The sequence below is a fragment of the Selaginella moellendorffii genome, unplaced genomic scaffold (assembly GCF_000143415.4).
Source record: "Selaginella moellendorffii unplaced genomic scaffold, v1.0 SELMOscaffold_5, whole genome shotgun sequence".
NCBI lineage: Eukaryota > Viridiplantae > Streptophyta > Lycopodiopsida > Selaginellales > Selaginellaceae > Selaginella > Selaginella moellendorffii.
Genome location: NW_003314266.1, coordinates 1,727,604 through 1,740,416, shown reverse-complemented (window position 1 = coordinate 1,740,416; position 12,813 = coordinate 1,727,604). Strand labels below are relative to the sequence as shown.

The 12,813-nt window shown below is 48.5% G+C and overlaps 5 protein-coding genes across 8 annotated transcripts; 3 read left to right on the top strand and 2 right to left on the bottom strand.

Moving 5' to 3' along the window:
• The first annotated feature begins 11 nt into the window (after positions 1-11).
• On the top strand, positions 12-1,887 carry LOC112344626 (uncharacterized zinc protease YmxG-like). 2 transcript variants are annotated; one of them, XM_024669713.1, is made up of 11 exons: positions 12-102; positions 162-267; positions 325-410; positions 470-606; positions 668-871; positions 928-1,036; positions 1,086-1,151; positions 1,213-1,318; positions 1,369-1,429; positions 1,488-1,721; positions 1,779-1,887. In XM_024669713.1, exons 1-10 carry the CDS (start codon positions 31-33, stop codon positions 1,705-1,707), a joined length of 1,167 nt encoding a protein of 388 aa, XP_024525481.1. In that variant the 5' UTR covers positions 12-30; the 3' UTR covers positions 1,708-1,721; positions 1,779-1,887. The 2 variants fall into 2 exon arrangements, with proteins under 2 accessions (XP_024525481.1, XP_024525480.1); XM_024669712.1 differs by lacking the exon at positions 1,779-1,887 and having other exon boundaries at positions 1,488-1,745.
• On the top strand, positions 1,749-5,005 carry LOC9658817 (peptidyl-prolyl cis-trans isomerase FKBP42). Of its 3 annotated transcripts, XM_002965135.2 has the most exons (7): positions 3,372-3,512; positions 3,590-3,760; positions 3,833-3,922; positions 3,983-4,167; positions 4,234-4,356; positions 4,410-4,562; positions 4,631-5,005. In XM_002965135.2, the coding sequence occupies exons 1-7, from the start codon at positions 3,479-3,481 to the stop codon at positions 4,958-4,960; spliced, it is 1,086 nt and encodes a 361-aa protein (XP_002965181.2). In that variant the 5' UTR covers positions 3,372-3,478; the 3' UTR covers positions 4,961-5,005. The 3 variants fall into 3 exon arrangements, 1 of the variants encoding a protein (XP_002965181.2); XR_002991770.1 differs by lacking the exons at positions 3,833-3,922; positions 3,983-4,167; positions 4,234-4,356; positions 4,410-4,562; positions 4,631-5,005 and adding an exon at positions 1,839-1,944 and having other exon boundaries at positions 1,997-3,512; positions 3,590-3,704; XR_002991769.1 differs by lacking the exons at positions 3,833-3,922; positions 3,983-4,167; positions 4,234-4,356; positions 4,410-4,562; positions 4,631-5,005 and having other exon boundaries at positions 1,749-3,512; positions 3,590-3,704.
• Positions 5,006-5,069: 64 nt separating this feature from the next.
• LOC9660185 (putative germin-like protein 3-2) lies at positions 5,070-6,060 on the bottom strand. Its single transcript, XM_002964792.2, has 2 exons — positions 5,893-6,060; positions 5,070-5,729 (listed from the first exon to the last, which is right to left on the bottom strand). The coding sequence occupies exons 1-2, from the start codon at positions 6,058-6,060 to the stop codon at positions 5,070-5,072; spliced, it is 828 nt and encodes a 275-aa protein (XP_002964838.2).
• A 2,207-nt stretch (positions 6,061-8,267) lies between these two features.
• LOC9658816 (arginine--tRNA ligase, chloroplastic/mitochondrial) lies at positions 8,268-10,894 on the top strand. The gene is made up of 16 exons (XM_002965134.2): positions 8,268-8,412; positions 8,463-8,538; positions 8,590-8,691; positions 8,752-8,967; positions 9,031-9,096; positions 9,165-9,248; positions 9,304-9,408; positions 9,469-9,647; positions 9,693-9,777; positions 9,833-10,010; positions 10,059-10,128; positions 10,178-10,247; positions 10,303-10,392; positions 10,441-10,509; positions 10,565-10,663; positions 10,714-10,894. Exons 1-16 carry the CDS (start codon positions 8,276-8,278, stop codon positions 10,822-10,824), a joined length of 1,737 nt encoding a protein of 578 aa, XP_002965180.1. The 5' UTR covers positions 8,268-8,275; the 3' UTR covers positions 10,825-10,894.
• Positions 10,895-11,012: 118 nt separating this feature from the next.
• Positions 11,013-12,152, bottom strand: LOC9660184 (GDSL esterase/lipase 7). The gene is made up of 2 exons (XM_024670019.1): positions 11,778-12,152; positions 11,013-11,474 (listed from the first exon to the last, which is right to left on the bottom strand). The coding sequence occupies exons 1-2, from the start codon at positions 12,150-12,152 to the stop codon at positions 11,013-11,015; spliced, it is 837 nt and encodes a 278-aa protein (XP_024525787.1).
• Positions 12,153-12,813: the final 661 nt, after the last annotated feature.

Below are 12,813 nucleotides of genomic sequence, written 5' to 3'. Positions count from 1 at the left end.
ACGTCAGAAACTCAGGTGGGACTGGCGAGAATGACGTCTGCTGTGCAAAGAAGTGGAGGGACAGCTTCTCATCCAACCGATTCATTAGATCTGGAGCTTGAGGTAAACTACGTTGTATGCAAGCTGTGACTGATTTTACTCCTTGTTTTTTTCTTTTTCAGTCCATGGCAGCTAGGATTGAAGCATCGTCCAGTGGTGGAAGTATGGGTGTCGGCTTTCGTTGCCTTGAGGAAGACCTTAAAACTGTCTTCTCCATATTTTCAGATGGTAAACAGTCATTGCAATGTGTGGTCTCAGTCTAAGCTTGAAGCTTGTGTGGTGCAGTCGTTCAAAGGCCAACAATGCCTCGGGAGAAGCTAGAACTTGTTCGAGGACAGCTTTTGGGATCCATTTCCCGCAGAAAAGATAATGTAAGGCTATGAAATTCAATTTGTTTCGAGTTTTTTTGGTCTCATTTCTTTTTAATCAGGCTGAAACTTTGGCGACTATAGAGCTGCAAAAGCTCTTGTACGGAGATAAAAGTGTTTATGCGCGTCTGCCCGAGGAGAACACTGTGGGATCTATTTCTCGCAATGATCTGATTGCGTTTCACAGCCATGTTTTTCGGTGAGCTAGTTTTTTTCTTTGTTCTTCTTCATATATCATTTGTAAGAATTTTTGCTTACAGACCCGACTCAGCGGTATTAGGAATTTGGGGTGATTTTGACTCGTCGACAATGAAGTCACTAATTGAAAAAGAATTCTCGGCGTGGAGGACTCCAGAAAACATTAACAAGTTTTTACCAGTAAAGAACGACACCATGCCCGAGCCTGTAACCAGCGTTTCTGAGCCAAAGGTGTTCCTGGTGGATCGTCCCGGCCTAACTCAAGGGTATGAATTAACTCACGAATACTTATCATCTTCGCTAACAGGTAAACCCTCTGTAGCTACGTTCGTATGGGGGAGCTTGGAACTACCATTGCGGATCCTGATGTGTTTTCCTTGGACGTTTTGAATGGCGTGCTAAACGGTTTTGGAGGCCTCTTATTTGACGAGGTAAATGGCTTTTTTGTTAGCGAGTTTGTTGAGCACTTCATCCATGCAGATTCGATCAAAAGAAGGTCTGGCGTACTCAGTATCCGGAGGATGGAGTCCTTCGATCGACCACAGAGTCAGCTTGCTCATGATCGTTGCAGAGTTCTGATTGTCCTTTTTTTTTTCTTTTGCTATAGGGGGCATTCGTTGCAGGAGGGGAGACGCAAGTTCAGTCGGTTCCCAGATTCTTAAAGGCCATCAAGACAGTTCTGATGTCTATTGTCGAGACACCTGTTTCTGAAGGTGAGATTTCTGGTCCAAGCATTTTATCGATTAATTTGCTGTGTGTGTAGAAAAGCTGTCTCAAGCGAAAGAAGCCGCTCTAAATTCTTTTGTTTTCAATATTTCAAGCAGGTAATTTATGATTATAACTATAAGTGTCAGTTTCTCATGGTCTGGTTTTTGGATGCAGAGAATCGCAGCTGGGACGCATTCTTATCTACGATCTATTCGGAATTGATCAGAATTTACCTTTCACGTACAAAAAAAGAGTGGAAGAAGTAACGACGGATGATATTCTACAAGCCGCACGAAGGCACCTTCATCCCGACTTGGAACCCATCGTAGTTGTTACTGACGCTAAGGCACTGGGGCCTCAAACGCCATCTTTTGTGCCACTGCGAGGACGATAAAAGCTACACGCAAAGTGACAAGCATTTTATTTTTTCTCTATATTATCTCATTCATGAGATGGCTTTTGCAGGTATTCATGCGGCGAATCCTGCTAAAGCACACGAAATGGCTGCTTGTCATCCAAGGGATGATGAACTTCCATCCTTGTTAAGAGAGTGTGGTAGAGTGAAGGACTTGGATCAAGGCCGGAGGCTCCACCGTTGGATTTTCGCTCACAAATGCCATAGATATGACAGGTACCTGAGAAATCTGGTTGTTCAGATGTATGGAAGCTGTGGGTGCTTGCAGGAGATGGAAGCGGCTTTCTTGGAGATCAGAGAGCCAAATCTCTTCTCATGGAACATCCTGCTCACAGCCTATGCCCAAAACGGGTATCTCGAGGGCGCGGTATCGACATTTCAGAGAATGCCAGAGTGCAACATATTGTCCTGGACGAACCTCTTGTCAACTTACGGTCGGGCTGGTCAAGTTGGAGCGGCAAAGCTGGTTTTTGACGTGATCCCGGAGCTGGACGTGGCTGCTTGGAACGCGCTTTTGGAAGCTTACTCTCAAAACGGGCAGTTCGGCAAGGCAAAAGAGGTGTTTGACGAGATGCCGCATCGAAGCGTGGTCTCTTGGACTATGATGATTCAAGCGAACTTTGAGCTGGGCCACGTCGAAGAGGCAGAGCTTCTTTTCGAGCGGATACCGGAGAGGAACATCGTCTGCTGGACGGCTATGGTGGCGGGACTTATCGAGAATGACAGGATGGAAGCAGCACAGGAGGCCCTGGATCGGATGCCCGAGTGGAACATACTCTGCTGGAACGCACTGCTGGTGGGATACTCTCAGAAAGGATTAGCGGAAGAAGCCCAGGCTACACTCGAGAGAATGCAGGTGTGGAACTGCGTCTCGTGGAACTCGCTCGTTTCAGTTCACGCTCAAAACGGAGAACTCGCCAGAGTGAAAGAAACTTTCGACAGGATGCCCGAGCGGGACCTCGTCTCGTGGACAAGAATGGTGCAAGCGTATGCTGAGAACGGACACATTGAGCACGCGAGGTGCCTGTTCGATGCAATGCCGGAGAGGAGCACGGTGTCGTGGAACACAATGGTGGCGGCGTGCGCTCACAGCCAGCATCTGGAAGAAGCAAAGAGGATGTTCTTGGAGACACCCGAGAAGGACGTGGCGTCGTGGAACACAGCTCTCTCCAACACCGAAGCCAGGGACGATCTGGAGAGCTTCTTCGATCGGATGCCGGTGAAGAACATCGTCTCGTGGAACGCTCTCCTCGGCTCTCGGGTCTGCGTTGGAGAATCCGGGAGGAAGAGTCGCAAGGCAGTGGAGGTGATGGCGAGGATGGGCCTAGAAGGCGAGAGGCCGAACGAGATATCAGTGCTCGGGCTCTTGGTGGCTTGCGTGCATTTGGGAATGCTGGACGAGGCTAGAAAGGTGGTGGCGGGCATGAGAGACGACTATGGAGTGGATCCAAGGACGGGACACTTATCGGCCGTGGTGGGAGTTCTCGCGAGGTGTGGAGACACGGCACAAGCACAGGTTTTTCTGGAAAGCTTACCACTTGGAGGCTTTGCGACGTGGGGTGCTCTCCTCAGTGCTTGCAGCACTCACGGCGATGCTGGGAATGGCAGAGAGGCAGCGAAGCGAATGCTAGTTGATCCGGGAAGGGGAAAGAAACCGGACGACTCCTCGCCGTATGCTCTACTCGCCAACATTCTTCTCGGGTAGAACAAAGTTCCTGTGGAAGAAATCCCTAAAGTGGTGAGTTTGGTGATGGAGGAGACAGGCGAGGGGTCCATTCGCGAAGGTAAAAGCTGGTTTTTTTTTCTCGTTTTGAGGGCGATTCTCATTTTGGGTCGATGTGTTCCCTCGTGGGTTGTGAAGATTCGAAGGATACAAGCGAAGAGGCATCGCCATTTCCGGTTTTTCAGAATGAGGATGATGATCTTCCCCCGAAGGTGGGATCTCCGGAGGAAGAACTCGTCGATGGTGTGACGAAACAAATCATCAAGGAGGGGCAGGGGGACACGCCTCAAAGACATGCTACTTGTTTCGGTAAGCTCTTCCTTTTTTCTTCTTCTTCTTTTCCGAGCAAAGGCCAAGGCTAATACGTGCTTGTTTCTTCAGTGCACTACCGAGCATGGACTGTGAGTACAATGCATAAGTTTCAGGATACGAGGAAGGAGCAGCAAGTGCTAGAGCTTGTTCTGGGACATGGTAAGCTGACTTGCCTTTATTCTTTTCTTGTCTAGAACATTTCTGGTACTGGTTTTGCAGAGAAAGAACAGCTGCGCGGCCTTGCAATTGCTGTTGCGAGCATGAAGGCTGGCGAGAGCGCTTTGTTCAAAGTTGGGTGGAAGCTTGGGTATGGAAAAGAAGGGAACTTTTCGTTTCCAAATGTTCCACCAATGGCTGATCTTGTGTACGAAGTGGAGCTCATCGGATTCGAGAATGCACGCGAGGTAAAGTTGCTCCCGATCGTGATTCGGATTGGTTTTTTAATTTTGTTTTCTTTCTTTTGTCTCCAGGGAAGACCACGCGCAGAAATGACAGTGGAAGAGAGAATCGAGGCCGCTGATCGACGGCGAGTGGATGGAAACGACGCCTTCAAAGAGGACAAAGTCGGCGAAGCAATGCAGAAATACGAGATGGTATGCTCGTCTGTCTTTTCTTCTTTTCCAGACGAAAACTCTACAAATTTCAGGCACTGGCGTACATGGGAGACGACTTCATGTTCCAACTCTTCGGGAAATACAAAGACATGGCCAACGCCGTGAAGAATCCGTGCCACTTAAACATGGCAGCTTGCTTGCTCCGGCTCGAGCAGTACGAAGAAGCCATCGGCCAGTGCAACGTTGTAAGTCTCCCAGCTCTCGCTCCTCCCGAAAGAAGAAACTTTGATTGATAGTAACCGGGAGAAGCCAGGTCCTTGCAGAAGACGAGAACAACGTCAAGGCATTGTTCCGGCGCGGGAAAGCTCAAGCGGCACTGGGACGAACAGACAATGCAAGGGCGGACTTCAACAAGGTGAGAGCGCTGGCTCCAAACGACAAGGCAGTGCTCAAGGAGCTCAAGCTGATAGCGCAGCACGACAAGGAGCTCTACGAGAAGCAAAGGCAGCTCTACAAAGGCCTGTTTGGGCCGCCGCCGCTGGAGACACCATCGCTCAAGAGAAAGAAATGGGTGAGAGCTCTCATAGATTGGTTCTTGTCGCTCTTCCGTGCCTTGAAGCTTGGACGTAGAAAGAGCGAGTAAAAAGTACGTTCGTTTTCTCACAACGAAAATATGGTATTTTTAGCATATTCACCTATTCGCATTTATGAATTTTATGCTGATACCAATCCGTAAAAGGCTTTCAAGTGAACTAAGAGAACGTCGCCTTGAGCTGCCGGACAGCATTCTCGTCAATAAAGAAGGTCTTGACGAGCACCTCGTCCAGGATGTCCGATCCAAACATGGAGTTTGCGATCAGCTGGAAGCCCGGTGACTGCGAATCCAGCGTCACGATGGCCATGGCGGTGGTGTTGCCAACGTTGAGCTGCCAGTGGATCAAACCCCGCGGGAAGATCATCACGTCGCCTTTGGAGATGACCCGAGCGAAGAGCTGGTTCTGGGTGGTGACGAATCCGGCGTACAAGCTCCCCTTCACGACGTAGATGATCTCCGAGCCTCGCGGGTGCGTGTGTGGAGGGATGAGACCGCCGGGAGCCCAGTCGAGCCTGGCTATGCCGAGGCCGAGAGTGTTGAGCCCCGGATAGTCCTGGACGAAGCCAAACACCGCGGCGGCTCCCGTTGGGACGCTGGTGTTTCCGGAGTTTCGAAGGCCCGAGAAGATGAAATCCTCGGTGGTGGTGTTGGCCGCTCGCTTACAAGGATAGCCATTGAGAGTGAGGTCCTTTGTGAGGTCGGCCACGCAAAAGTCCTGGAGGGGATCGGGGTCAGAGGCTGTGATCACCTGGAAGATTGGTGCCGCGATGACGAGAAGCTGGAGGAGTGTGATCATCGTCGCGTTCTTGAGTGATCCCTGGCGAACTTGAGGAACAAAAAGAGAGAGATGATAAAAACTAAATCTTATGGACTCACAAGATCTGCTTTTGCTGAGAAGTGGCTTGAGCTGTGAGGTGAGATGTGAAGGTATTTGTAGGATGGAAAGTCTTGGGTGTCAAGAAAATATAGGTTCCACGAACCACTGGGAGGCGTAATAAGTCTTCGTTGACAATGTGGACGCTTCCGTAAACCTTCGGAGGGTTGAAATAATCTTTGCATGAGCGCGTCAACCGTGGATTTCTCTCGCCAAACATTGCCAAGGAGCTCCATGTCGGACACTTGATTGTAACGAAGACAGATGGTGCCATAGGCCACTAGCCTTGTGGTTCGTAATTTTTCCTCGGGCTCTAATATTTAGGTATCGTGTCCATGTTGAGAAGGCGCGTGCTTAACGGGCAGCTCGGCACGCAAGTGCGTCAACTCCTTGATGCAAAACAGCAACATAGGATGAGAAAACAAGCAAGTTCTCGCTATTCTCTACCTGCACAACGAAGATAGGATTCCGATATGCCTTTGATTCTAGACCAGATTCCCATGGCATTGTTGCTGCAAGAGAGTTTCAAGATTGCTCCATGAGGAGGAAATCTCTGTCTCCAAACTTGGCATTGTTGCAAGCGGTGACGAGAAGTGTATGCGTGTCTTAGCATATTCCCAGTATCTTTACGTTTCCTCCCCTAGTGTTTAAGCAGCTGCATGGAGAGAATACACCCTAGCTTGCGCGACGCCGGCGGCGAGAGGGCGGGGAAAGCGAGCGTGAGAGATGGCTTCGATTCTTCTGCAAATCCGATTCTAACTTGACAGGGATGGCGATCGCCAGCTTCCGGGGCTGGTCGCCGAAATATCGCCGGCTTCAACACAGGGAAGCATTGCATAGGCGCGGCGCCAACTGTAAGAATCAATCGTGTCAGCAATGGATGTAACGAGCATTTGCGTTGGATCCAGTCTCGCGACAGACACGGGGCGATCGATTTCAAGGATTAGGCTCTTTGCTTTCCGGCATTTGCTAACTACAGCGACCAAGAAAGTAAGTGCTTCGCAATTCCTTCTTCACGCATTTCTTCCTCACAAAATTTCGTTCGTTTGATCACAGATATGGCGCGCAACCATAAGCTTCCATGGCCTTACGTCGTGGAACCGGAGGAATCCTTCCGAATCGCAGTCGAGAGCCTCATCGTGGATGAAGCAACGCGCAAGAGAGAGATGGTCCTCACAACGTGTCCGGTCGCCCGTGATCTATTGATCGAGATGCTTTTTAGCGCCTTGTGTTGACCCGAGCTTTGTCTCCTCTGCCGGACTCGCAACTCTTTGCGCGCAAACCCTGTAGCAGTCAAGCCAAATTATTTGTTTCGCTTACAAAGTCTTACAAAGCTACATGATCGTGCATGCCGCTGACTCGTTCGACGACCTCGTGGCGGAGTTTTATGGCGATAGCTATGAGAGTCGCCTAGTTCCCCAGGGGGAATGGCCGGTTGAAGGAGATGATTCACACAAAGCTATGGAGGCACAGCTCCTACAACACCTCAAGATCTCTCGACGACGGTGAAGGTTACGGTGGAAACAGTGAAGCGAGCTCACTTGATCATGTTCTATGGAGCCAAGGCGGACTTCAAAGCAGGAGAGCTGCGAACAACCGATGTGTCGTCTGATCCTGGTAGCAGCTTTTCACGGCGGACTTGCTGTTCGTCTTGCAAGAGGTTGAAGAGCAGCGGCTCATGGTGGCGCACACAAGCTGGACAGTCAGGAGCCGTGTGAACAAGGTCGCGAGCATCTTCTATCGGTTCATCCGTTTCCAAACGGTAATGGCCGCATTTGCCTGCTCGTGCTTCCAGTCCTCATGAAGATGTTTCGAGTGGTTCCTTTGGTTTTGCCGCTCTGGGACGGGAGTGCTACAATGAGACGTCACTGCCTGAAGAAAGCCATAAACAAGATGGATTTCTCTATTCAAGCTTGATCTATAACGTCTACGTGAAGAAGGTATTGGAAACTTTATGTCGAAATTACTGACTCTGTAAGCTGTACAGGAGCAAGGCGCAGCAGCCTATGGCCGAGCTTTCAAAGAATATGATCGTTTGCAAGCATTACTCGTGAGTACACAAGGAAGACTATATTTCTTATAACGTCTTCAAGCTCCAGGCTCAAGCTCTGTCACGGTTTTGGACCATAGAGTGCATGAGACAGATCAATGCTGCTCTCGTTCAGGCATGGACCATGAGCAACAATTATAAACAAGAGCGGCTATTCTTACCAAGGTACCTATAAAACTTCTCGTCAAGTTTTGACAGGGATCTCATTAGCAACGAAAGGATTAGGCCAGAGAATGTGAGCAGTAAATCCCTTTACCAGCGGGGGTAAATCGTGGTGAATGTGAACATCTAAGTCAAATGGAACTTTTACAGGGAAGGGCAGCGTGATCACTGAATGGTGAGCATAATTCATTTTTAACGAGCTAGCCGACTATTCACTAAAGCTGTGTAAGCAGCTTTTTTCTCTTAGGGTTTATACACAATAGAAACATTTTCTTTGATGGCACGATATCCGTCTGTGAGGAACGAGATCTCCCAGATTTTTCAGGCAGCATTTCGCAGCACGGTCGGAGAGTGGGTCTCTGTGGAGCCCATTGTCATCGCTTGCAACAATCCCAAGTTTGGAGACTATCAAATGTAAGTCGAGATTTTCCTCTTCATGGAGTAACCTTTAAACTGTCCTGCAGCAACAATGCGATGGGAATCTGGTCTAGAATCAAAGGCATGCAATCCACATACGGGAATCCAGTCTCCGTTGCGCAGGTAGAAAAGTCTAGCGAGAACTTGCTCGTGTTTTTACGCTTTTCTTCTCAGGATGTTTTGCGGAACATTCCCAGGACGAGCATGCTTGAGAAGACCAGCGTTGCTGGAGCAGGCTACATAAATGTCACGCTCTCGGCACGCTTCATTGCAGAGGTATAGATCTTAAGCTCGATCGTTCTCTTCTTCTTATCCTATGTTTCAAAATTAAAACAGAAACTTACTACTGTTTTGCATCAAGGAGTTGACGCACTTGCGCCCGAGCTGCCCGTTAAGCACGCACTCGTGGATTTCTCTTCGCCAAACATTGCCAAGGAGCTCCATGTCGGACACTTGCGCTCGACAGTTATCGGCGATAGTGTGGCGAAAATGCTTGAGTTTTGTAACGTAAGTGTCATGCGGAGAAACCACGTTGGCGACTGGGGAACGCAGGTAACGAAGCCAAAGTCCTCCTTTCTTTGTTCCTTTCAGCAAGACCGTGGCAGGTCTTTGCAGTTTGGAATGCTACTTGAACACATATTTGAGACGGGTGCCGAGGTAGAGGCTATCGGCGACTTGCAGGTTAGATAACGTATGGTTTGCTTTTAGAAATCCTGAGTACTGACATCGAGAAATCACATTGTCCGCAGAAAATGTACGTTGAAGCATCCGAGAGATTTAAAAGCGATGAGCAATTCAAAGCTAAAGCCCAGCAAGGTGTGGTCAAATTACAGGTACTGGCGATGGAACAAATATGTTTTCTCAGTACGTTTCTTTGCTTGGATTTAGAGAAGCGAGGCGGAATATCACGCTAAGTGGAAGTCCCTTTGCGACGTGAGTCGAAGAGCTTACGAACGAACTTATGGCCGTCTGAACGTTTCTCTTGAGGAGAAAGTGAGCGGATTCACGTCGCTTTGTTCAGATTGAGGAAAAGGTTTTTCTTTTGTCTTGCAGGCCGAGAGCTTTTATCATCCATACATTCCCTATGCTATCAAGTCTCTCGAAGAGAAGGGACTTTTGCAAGAGAGCGACGGTGCAAGGGTGATATTTCTCAAAGGCTATGATATACCGCTGATTGTAACAAAGACAGATGGTGCTTATACATATGCTAGCACTGACTTAGCAGCCTTGTGGTTCGTAATTTTCTTTTTCTGTTGGGATCAAAATAGTTGTGTCAGGTACCGTGTCCATGTCGAGAAGGCGGAATGGATTATCTACGTTACTGATGTTGGACAGAAGCAGCACTTTGATATGTTCTTCCAGGTGAGAGGTTTTGTTTTGGTTTCTCTTTTACATACATGACGATATCTATGTATAGGCTGCAAAACTCGCTGGGTGGTTGCCGGAGCATGGATTTCCCAAAGCCCAACATATTGGATTTGGAATGGTGCTTGGCGAAGATGGGAAGCGCATCCGAGGTAGAAAAGGAGGGGTTTTGCTTGCAAACTTGCTGGACGATGCCAAGAGCCGCAGCCACAAGGAACTGATAGAGCGAGGTAACTGACCCGTCGGAGCTCGTAAAAGTTCTCATGATCACATCCTAGGCCGAAAAGGAGAGTGGAGCGGTGAAGATTTAGAGGCAGCAGCTGAAGCACTTGGCTATGGAGCCGTCAAGTAAGTTGTCAAGTTCTTCCACAGATATGAACTTCTTGTGTTTTTGTAGGTACGCAGACCTGAAAAACAACCGCGAAACAACCTATAGATTCGACTTTGAGCAGATGCTCGACATCAAGGTTTTTTAACGTCCATCGTTTTCTCAGTTCCTTATTTTTGAGCATTTGCTGGCAGGGAAACACTGCTGTTTATCTTTTCTATGCGTATGCACGGGTTTGTTCTATCATCAGAAAATCTGGAAGAAGCATTGACGAAATCAAACAGGTATGGCTGTCTTGTTTCTCAAATGCTTTTTGCAAATAAATTTTGCAGACTTGCGAGCTGGTTGTGGAGCACCCACACGAAAGATCTCTCGGGTTACATCTCGTTCAGTTCACAGAGGTAAGCACTGGTGCTTTTACGCACGACTTAACCATTTTTTTTTCCGTGAGCTTAGACCGTAGAGGACTCCATCAGCCGGCTCTTGCCGAGTACTCTGTGCGATTACCTGTACACTCTCTCGGAGCTCTTCACGCAGTTTTACACCAGCTGCAAGGTTCTCTCTTTCTGAAATCCTTTTGTTTCTATCTCGAGCTTTTGTCGCAGGTGAATGGAAGCTTGCAAGAGGCAAGCCGGTTATTGCTCTGTGAGGCAACCCGCCTGATCATGAAACAAGGCCTTGAGTTACTGGGCCTTACACCTCTAGAGAGGTTATGATTATCGAGTACTTTCACAGTGAAGGTATGTCGAGTGATTCTTTTACATAAAGAAGTTACATACCATCGAAGCCTTTTTCCCTCCTTTCTCCTTTTCTCTAAACCTTCCCTTCTTACGAAACAAGTTCTTTGTTATACACACAAACTTTTGAAAGTATACACACAAACTTTTGAAAGTATACACACAAACTAAGCCGCAGCAAGTGCCGCAATGTTCATGGGCGATACGTACTCGGTGCTGCCGTTGTACCACCTTTGCACCAGTATGGTGTTGAATGCCTCGGTCGGATGAACCAGATCCCAGAACATATACTTGCTGCTGTCCTTGCAGTGGAACGCACCAGGGTAGCAAAACATAAACGGGATGATGCTGCTGCTCGGGCAGCACCCCTGGTGAACGTTGCTCATGCCAAACGCCGCTGGATCCCTCATCACCTCGTCCATGATCCCTGCAGCGTTTGCGTAGATGGGAGTGAAGCCCTGGTGCGACGTCCGCATCTCCTCCAGCATCGTTTGCAGCTGCTCGTTGAAGCGCTTCGTCATCCACTCGCCCAGCTCCGTGCAGCTGTCGCCCAGCTGCGTTGCCGGCACGCATCCAACGTTGAGAATACCCACCACCACGAACTTGCGTGCGCCCAAGTCGTAGAGACGCTGCGGCAAAGAGCAAAAGAAGTTAGAGATGAACTATGCAAAGTTTCATGAGAGATTCGAAAGATAGTTACTACTCACCTCTAATTGTGCATGGAACTGTGAGATGATCGTGTGCATGGGTTCTATGGATGCCATGTCGTTGTTCCCAGTGCTAATGTAAAAGATCGAGCTGGCAATCAAGTCCCTCGGCAGTCCTTTCGCAACATGCGAGAAGAGGTTGACTTGAGTGGAAAGGGATAAAATAGATCCCTACACAATTTTCCTGGTTAGAACCTCACTCGTGATTAGAAACTGAAGGCTTACCATTCCAGTGCTATTGAGAATCCCCGAGGTGGCCGATCCAAAGTTCATGCCCTGGGTGGCAGCGCTGGAATTTGGGCTGTAAGGTGGCGGATATGGAAGTCCCAAGTGCTCGGCAACAAGATCGACCGCCAGCTTTCCATCGCAAAACCTTCCACTGGCTTCGTGACCCTTGAACTTGAAGCCGTACGGCAAATGGTTTGCCTTTGCAATCGTGTCGAGATTGTTGTTGTTACCTGGATCCACGATGGAGTCACCGAAAACGAACAAGGCATGGACACCAGCTTTGTCATGGTGGTGGTGATGGTGATCCACGAGCCTACTGGCATGGCAGAATACTACTAGAAAACCAAAAGCCAAAGCCTTCCAGAAAGCCATGTCTTTAATCCTTAGCTTCAAAACACCTAAAACCTTGACTTAATAAAGGTCACCTAGATAACCTTTTCTGATTCTCATAATACTATCGACTTTCACTGAGACTTTAGTTGATTTTGATTTTGTGTATAACCCTTTTACTTGACTTCTATAAATCCACTCAACATGTATCCCATGCCCATCATATTCAAGATGGAAAGTGGCGTTGGAATTGGGAGCTATGCCAGGAACTCGGCCTTCCAGAGCTCAGATTTCCCTCTAGTTGTTCCAGCCATAAGAAACGCCATAGCCATGCACTGCAAATCGATCAGCAGTTCCACCGCAGGCTCAGTGTAAACTATCGCTGGAGTTCCGGGTTGTTTTTATGAACTTTTACCATCTTCCAGCATTCACTTCGTGTCCAGCGCTGCGTTGCATTGGGTCTCCAAGGTAAAAACTCTTGAGAGTTTTTGTGATGATCACAAGAAGTTCTCTTCTTCCAGATACCCGATGCGGTCCTGGATGGCGAATCTGTTTGCTGGAATGGTGGCAATATATCGCCGGACAAGGCAAAGCCCGAGGTGGCGCAGGCTTATCAGCAGCAAGCTCACGAAAATCTTTGCAACTTTCTCAAGTTTAGAGCCGAAGAGATCGTTCCTGGGGGACTATTGTGCATGCTGATGAA